The sequence below is a fragment of the Sminthopsis crassicaudata genome, chromosome 4, assembly GCF_048593235.1.
Source record: "Sminthopsis crassicaudata isolate SCR6 chromosome 4, ASM4859323v1, whole genome shotgun sequence".
NCBI classification, from domain to species: Eukaryota; Metazoa; Chordata; class Mammalia; order Dasyuromorphia; family Dasyuridae; genus Sminthopsis; species Sminthopsis crassicaudata.
The window spans coordinates 240,662,685-240,670,803 of NC_133620.1; the positions used below are offsets into that span (position 1 = coordinate 240,662,685).

Genomic DNA, 8,119 nt, shown 5'->3' on the forward strand with positions numbered 1-8,119 from the left:
AGGAAAAATGGCCCCTCTGGGGCCCCACCCACCATTGCCTTCCTGGACTGGGAGGGGAGGAGAAAAAGGCGTCCTTGAGTCACCTCTCGGACTCCGCTCCCTCCCCTCCTGCCTAGCCCGTTTCATTGGAAAAGCAGATAGAAATGGGAAACTGGTACCATGTTGCTTGAACTCCTCTTATCCCACTCATTACAAATTTTCAAGCCATCTCTACCAAAGTACTACTCCCCATAATCCTGCCTACCACACAATACATCCTCTTCTCGCCAAATGTGCAGCCCAGGCTTGTCTTCTTCCACTCCAGAGAGGGAAGAAGAACTTAGTTTATCCTTTTTGCTCTTTATCCTTCACGACCTTCCTTTCTAATTTAGTATACCTGAGGAGAACAATTTTCCCATTTCCCAAAAAAACTCCTAAGCCATACACCCATCCCTAACCATCTCAACTGGAGAACTGAGGCACTCAAATTGTGACTAAAATAAAAAAAGAATAAAAAGTTTATAGAGTTCCCAGTTCAGGGGATAAACGTTCATTACCATGCTAGGCTCACTGGACCCGAGTTTGCTTGAGCAACTGAATAGGAACCAGGGATTTATTTCTCTGGCTTTATTTGTTGCTCTAAGACTTAACTGAAGTAATTTCTTTAAAAGGGAAAATTATATGCAATCACTGGCTTTCCGATTAGAAAATCTATTTATAAATTGGGATGATAACTGGAACCAAGATTTTTCCTGTTCTTGTCTTGGTTTCCATTTCTCTCAATGAGGAATACTTGGGGACTGTTTTCCACGCATCTGGCCAGCTGAACAGGATAAAAAGTGATTGGCCCATTTTGTTACTTTAATTATATTTAATTTAAGGTACTTTGGTTAAAAGAGCAAAGCTATATTGCTGAGATGATGTTGAAAGGTGAAATTTGAATATAGTTCATTTCAAACAGGATTAGTTGTTACTGGGATCCCAAAGACTTTGTAAGCTTCTATGGAACTGTTAATTGGTTTTCTCCATGAATTCCATAGTGCCCAGCATGGTGCTAGTGAACAAGTGCTTACATGCCTTTATTTCTAAACAGAAGCAATAAACACCGAGATTTGGTAAAGATGCCTATTCAGATATGCTTATGTTTGAAGATTGAAGTTTGATTAACTGCAGGTGCATACTTCTAAATATACAATAATTCAACATCAATGTACAAATTTCAATTATTTCAACTGAATCTTGAGAATGTGTTGTTGGAAATGGCACACTTAAATACACCTGTTTATTTGGTTTAGCTTAGAATCTTAAACATCTCTTGAGCTGTTACCTTTCCAACCATCTTCATCATCATAATGAATATTTATAGTTTCCTGTTTGAAAAAAGTGATTTCTATTTTTATATTTTTCTTTTGATTTTAGCTATGCTCAGCACACTACTTTCCTTCCAAACATCACAAATCTCTCATTAGCATGGTCGTTTCTTTACAACCTCCCATTATTTTTGAAAATCAACCACATTTCATTACTATAACAAATATTCTTAATTTGGGGTAAATCTAACATTCTGATGAAAAGTGAAGACTGCACAGAAAATAATAAAATCTTTGGATGATGCCCTAAGCTTTGCCTGAAAGACTGGGACCATAAGAGTGGGCATTTAGGTAGTACTTTAAAGTTCACAAATTACTTTATAAATGCTTCTTTTGCTCAGATATTTAGATATCACTTTCTTTCCTGATAAACACAGTATGGATAATCATGGAAGGAAAAATCTAGTTCAGGAAATCATCAATCATAATTTTCATAAAACAAGAATTAGAAGAAATAATGAACCTACTATTTTTTTTATTTCATAAACTATGCATGGGTGCCTCTAACAGAATAAAGGGCATTGTGTGGATGTGAGGAATAAGAAAGAAGTGGAAAGAAAAATAAGCAATACAGAAAAGGCTACATATTTTCTGATGAAATTTTCTTTAGCCAATTATCTTTTTTTTCCTAATGTATATCAGTTATATGACAAGTGTCCTTAACAGGCTCTTGAAAACAGATATAATATTTAATTTTTCCTAATATTAGCTTTTCCTCCATTCTTAGCTGCAGTTTAAACTTTAAAACTTAGTTTTAAACTTAAAAAAAAAAAAAAAGTACAGTGCCTAGTAAGACTGGGTAATCAATGAGAAGTTGGGCAGCACATCTATGTTTATACTAAAACAAAAAAAAAAAAAAAAGCGTGTATACGTGTGGTCACATGTATACATATATACGAACACACATACAAGCCGAGACATGAGGCTATAATTTTTAAACAAATCTATTCCTCCCTCCTCAATTCCCTTAAGCTTTCCTCACCCATCTCCTCAAAAAGTACTTCAGTGATTCTAGAAATCTTATCTGAGCCACCTCATTCATCCCCAGTTCTAATTTTAAGCAAAAATAGTCGCGTCAGAGATAGGAAGAAAGTAAAGGTATTTGGTTTTAATGAATCCAGATAATTAGTGGCACCGTGCTAGAAGGAACCCCGAGAAGAGCCAGGACCTTTGTGTAATTAAGAGAGAAGCAGGCAGCGCCTTGCAAAGTTGGGCTGCAAGTCATGTGGAAGGACTGAGTGAGCTCAAAAGATTCTTTTGGGATATCCCCTGGAAGAATTTTTTCCCCCTTTAGGAGGGGAAAGGAAGAAAGGAAATGGATGTCGAAACCGGAAGAGATGAATCACAAAAGAATGTATAGCACGGTGGCTTTTTGGACTAGAATTATAGGGTGAAATTGCAGTTCTTTTTCCAAGAATCAAGGCCAATGAGCCGGTAAAGAAGTTTGGCCCTTCAGGGATACCATAGTGACGGGGAGGTGGAAAGCAGGGTCTGTGGTGATTGATGTGCCTAGGAAAGAGTTAAAGAGACCCACATTTAAATGCAGACTCATCACTTATCAAACCATTAGAAAAGTCGTAAAAAGGAAACGGTTCGAGGGAACTGAAGGTAAGGCCCTTTGTTGCCAACAATTGGATGCGGGTCCCAGCCCAAAAAGTTAACCCGCCGTTGAAAGGGGGGAGAAGGCCCATCCGGACTCAGCTGTCCACCCTGGAGGTGTCACGTGGCTTCTCCCTCCAAGTAGAGGAGAAAAGGAGTGGAAGCGGAGCTAAGGAGGGGGGGGAGGGTAGCCTCCCGAGCCACGGAGTGAATGCCAGGGCCCAAAGAGCAACCGACCAGGGGTGAATGATTATCTTCCCTTTCTTCCTCCCCCATCCCCCTTTAGCATCTGGCTGGGCCCCAGCGAGACCTAAGGCCAGGGAAAGACATTTCGCCTATTTGTTCCCAGTTACATTAGCCGGTTTTTCTAGAAGGCATTAAGGGGAAGATTCTGGACTCTTTCTCCCCCCGCCCCCGCCCTTCTCCTTGGAACGCCGAACCCAGAGACTCAAGAGTAATTCATACAAAAAGAATCGCCTCCGCCTGGGAGGAGTGGAAGGGGCGGGCGGGTGCGAACCGAGAAGGCAATCTAGGGATTGTCTTAAAACTCTTTCTGACTGAACCGCTGACTCGTCTAGGCTTTACTCGTCTCTCGCTTAGTACCAGAGAACTGGGCGGGGCAGGGACGAATGCGCGCGCCTTCCTGTGCGCCTTGTGGGGTTGGGCGCACATTTCCCTCTGTCCCCAAGAGGAGCCCCCGTGGGGGAGGGGACGAATGGGCACGTTGAACCCGAGCGGGTGGCTGAAGCGCGGGGGGAGCTGGGTAGCGGTGACGCGCGGCTGGCTCCACCTCCTTTCCCGGAGGGAGGAGGGGGAGGACAGTATATAAGTAGCGCTGCCGCCCTAGACGTTCTTTTTCGCAACGGGTTTGCCGCCAGAACACAGGTAGGAGCGAACGCTGCGTCCGGCAGGCCTTGCCTGGCGTGAGGCCTACTGCCTTCGGCGTCCTTTCCCCCAATTTTCCATTTCTTTTGCCTTTACCTTTTTTCCCTCCCCCCTTTCTACTGGTCTAATTTGAGTCTGAAAAAGTGGCGCTTTCGAGCATTGGAATTTTCCCGGGACACGCCTCGTGCTTGGGCCTGACTGACTTGCACGAGCTGCGGCCCCGCTGCCAATCTCGTGCTGGGTCAGTCCCCGCGCGATTTTTCCATGGTCCTTCCCTTACTTAGCTTTCATTTTTGTTCGGATTTCTGTTTCTTGAGTGCCTGCTAGATAGGACATGAGGTGTCGTTTTTCTTACGATGGCGGCCGGGCGTTACCCTGTCCCTGTAGGTCCTCTCAGGCACTTTCGCGTGTGTGGGTCGGCGCCGGCGCTGCTCCTCGCGGCGTCTGTGAGACCGATTGCGTGTGTGTGATGGGGAAAGGAAGGCGGTGGCGCGCGCTACGGAGCCCACCCGCCTCTAGTTCGTGGCACATGTGGCGCGGCCTCGGAGGCTCGAGGGGCGGGGCCGGGGAGAGGCAAGCCGGGGACGCGCAGGCAGCAGCGGGGACGAGCAGGATGGCGGCCGGCCGGCCATAGAGAGGCTAGGCCTTGTCTTCTGGGGCCGCATGGCGGTAGGGGGGAGGGGTACAGGAAAAGGGGGGAGGGGTTTACGTACACTTTGGGGAACCGCTCGGAGGCAGGTGGGCAAAATGGCCTTTTGATTGGCTTCAGTCTCCCTCAGGAATGAGGGCCGGCGTTTAAGCCGGGACCGCCGCCTCTGGCCAGGCCAGACGGGTGCGTGAGCTGAAAAATGGCCGCTCCCCGGGCCTGGTGCAGGGAGCACAAAATGGAGGACACGGCGGCGGCTGAGGCGGGCGGGTGAGTCACCGGCACAAAGAAAGGGATGGGGCCTCGCCGCCCCTCCCTGTCTAGCTTTCGTGGCCGGCCTGAGCCCTAAAGCCCCCCACGGGGCTGAGGCCAGCCCTCACCCCCCCTCCCGAGCAGACAATGCCGCGGACTGGGGGAGGGGCGCCGCCCGCGGAATTCGCCTCGTGTGTGGTGAGTGTGTGGTGTGCGTGTGTCTGGTGGGAGGAGATTGAGAGGCCTGAGTAGGAGCTGCTGTTGCCCGGAATGGCACGCAGGGGGCTGCCACCCCAGCTTGAAATTTTTAGAGGTTTTAGATCTCTCCCCAAACACCACCTCTGATTGTTAATACAAGCCTGTTTCTTTGCTCAGGTGTTGTGAAAACCATCGCTAAACCTCCACAAAAATGGGCAAGGAAAAGACTCACATTAACATTGTCGTCATTGGACATGTAGACTCTGGCAAGTCCACCACTACTGGTCACCTCATCTACAAATGTGGTGGGATTGATAAGAGAACCATTGAGAAGTTCGAGAAGGAGGCTGCTGAGGTATGTAATCATGAGGGTAAAGGATATTGGGACCTGTTAACCCCTGACAAACAGGTCACGGTTAGTCTCTACCTTCTAAACTTCTGAGGACTGTTATCTGCGAAATTCAATGTGAGAATAAACTATCAAAGTATTGCATAATGGTCTGTTAAACTAAATCATTTCCAAGTTGTCTAGAGTATCCCCTTATCCCTTTTCAGAGTAGTGAGAAGTTAGTTCATAGAAAGCCACTAGGAAATAGGATTTGTCTAAGGAATCTGTCACCTCTTCAAGCCAAGTCAGTATAGGCCAAATTATTTTTATCCAGTAATTGAAACCACAGTATTACAGTTTCTAAGAAATCAACTTGATGCTAATTAGAAGATACCAAGTTTGAACTTTTACTCTTGCAGATGGGAAAGGGCTCCTTCAAATATGCCTGGGTCTTGGATAAACTGAAGGCTGAACGTGAGCGTGGTATCACTATTGATATCTCCCTGTGGAAATTTGAGACCAGCAAATACTATGTGACTATTATTGATGCTCCTGGACACAGAGACTTTATCAAGAACATGATTACAGGCACATCTCAGGTTTGTATTAAAATGGGCGCTGTTCATTCAGTTAGTCATTTTTGGTAGAGCTTTATGGGTTAGGCAACTACCCAAGACCATTTCTTTTAAACAGTTGGTATTTACAAATAACTTAAGTCTTGTCAAAAAACCTTGTTCTTAATAGGCTGACTGTGCTGTCCTGATTGTTGCTGCTGGTGTTGGTGAATTTGAAGCTGGTATCTCAAAGAATGGGCAGACCCGTGAGCATGCCCTTCTGGCCTACACATTAGGTGTGAAACAACTGATTGTTGGTGTAAACAAAATGGATTCCACCGAGCCCCCCTACAGCCAGAAGAGATACGAGGAAATTGTCAAGGAAGTCAGTACTTATATCAAGAAAATTGGCTACAACCCTGATACAGTAGCTTTTGTGCCAATTTCAGGATGGAATGGTGACAACATGCTGGAGCCAAGCTCTAATGTAAGTATGTTCAAGTAATTTGTGTGTTTTATATGTATGCACCCAAGGGTCAATTATTAATTAGGAAACTTGTCTTCTAGATGCCTTGGTTTAAGGGATGGAAAGTCACCCGAAAGGATGGGAATGCTAATGGAACTACACTGCTTGAAGCTTTGGATTGCATCCTGCCACCAACTCGTCCAACTGATAAGCCCCTTCGTCTACCCCTCCAAGATGTCTACAAGATTGGTGGTAAGTAATTTTAATACTAGATTAAACAAACTTTGTAGTGTAATTGAAAGGTAAAAACAATGTTACTGTCATCTTCCTTTTGTAAAGGAATTTTGCTTTTTCTCTTTAGGCATTGGTACTGTACCTGTTGGCCGGGTAGAAACTGGTGTTCTGAAACCAGGCATGGTGGTCACCTTTGCCCCAGTCAATGTCACAACTGAAGTAAAATCTGTTGAAATGCACCATGAAGCTTTGAGTGAGGCTCTGCCTGGGGATAATGTTGGTTTCAACGTCAAGAACGTGTCTGTCAAAGATGTCCGCCGTGGTAATGTGGCTGGTGATAGCAAGAATGACCCACCTATGGAAGCTGCTGGTTTCACTGCACAGGTACCAACTTGAGGTTTTAGATGGTTACCATGTGACCTAACAAACATGTTTGGGGGATCAGAAATAGATTTAATTTGATTTTTAATGTTCATTTTTCCTTTAGGTCATTATCCTGAACCATCCAGGCCAAATCAGTGCTGGCTATGCACCTGTTCTGGATTGTCACACTGCTCACATTGCTTGCAAGTTTGCTGAACTGAAGGAGAAGATTGATCGTCGTTCTGGTAAGAAGCTGGAAGATGGCCCTAAATTCCTGAAATCTGGTGATGCTGCCATCGTTGATATGGTTCCAGGCAAGCCTATGTGTGTGGAGAGCTTCTCTGATTATCCTCCTCTGGGTAAGTATTTTAATAACTTTAAGTATGGAAATACTAAAAAGCTTACTGCTTTGTATCCTATTATACAGGAACCTAATGAATCTTATTTCTGTATTCAGGTCGTTTTGCTGTTCGTGATATGAGGCAGACTGTTGCAGTTGGTGTCATCAAGGCAGTTGACAAGAAGGCTGCTGGAGCTGGCAAGGTCACAAAATCTGCCCAGAAGGCCCAGAAGGCTAAATGAATATTCTGTACAAAACCTGCCACCCCAGTCTTAATCAGTGGTGGAAGAACGGTCTCAGAACTGTTTGTCTCAATTGGCCATTTAAGTTTAATAGTAAAAGACTGGTTAATGATTACAATGCATCGTAAAAGCTTCAGGAGGAAAGGAATGTTTTTGTGGACCATTTGTTTCGTGGCAGTTTTAAGTTATTAGTTTTTAAAATCAGTAATTTTTAAATGGAAACAACTTGACCAAAAATCTGTCACAGAATTTTGAGACCATTAAAACAGTTTAATGCGAAACCTGTGTGTTCTTTGGGTCAACCATTATTAGAATTTGGGGGTGGAAAGGATGTAAGCAGGCACAAATAATTCCATTGGCCACAGAATCTTGGCTACAATTTCTGGGCACAAAAGTACCAACACTGGCAAGTGAGCTCACTTGACCTAAAATTGTAATTTTTGTTTTAAAAAAAATGTATAGTTTACCTTTGAACAAAACTGATAGAAATGTGTTAATCTGACTTGTTAGGGCTGTACTTTAAGCCTTTTAATGAAAATAATGGTATTCTTTTTTGTAGGTTAAGGGGTAAAGTACTATAAGAATTTTTAACAATGCCCTTCCAAAGCCTTTGGCTTTAGCTCTTTTCTAGCTAGACAATCTCATCTAAAACACCAGCAAGTC

General features: G+C 44.4%; 1 protein-coding gene across 3 annotated transcripts; it reads left to right on the forward strand.

The window, feature by feature from the left end:
- The first annotated feature begins 2,734 nt into the window (after positions 1-2,734).
- On the forward strand, positions 2,735-7,737 carry EEF1A1 (eukaryotic translation elongation factor 1 alpha 1). 3 transcript variants are annotated; one of them, XM_074310498.1, is made up of 8 exons: positions 2,735-2,957; positions 5,107-5,284; positions 5,677-5,856; positions 6,002-6,298; positions 6,379-6,529; positions 6,639-6,895; positions 6,999-7,233; positions 7,332-7,737. In XM_074310498.1, exons 2-8 carry the CDS (start codon positions 5,141-5,143, stop codon positions 7,454-7,456), a joined length of 1,389 nt encoding a protein of 462 aa, XP_074166599.1. In that variant the 5' UTR covers positions 2,735-2,957; positions 5,107-5,140; the 3' UTR covers positions 7,457-7,737. The 3 variants fall into 3 exon arrangements, with proteins under 3 accessions (XP_074166599.1, XP_074166597.1, XP_074166598.1); XM_074310496.1 differs by lacking the exon at positions 2,735-2,957 and adding an exon at positions 3,158-3,833; XM_074310497.1 differs by lacking the exon at positions 2,735-2,957 and adding an exon at positions 4,349-4,502.
- The last annotated feature ends 382 nt before the right edge of the window (positions 7,738-8,119 follow it).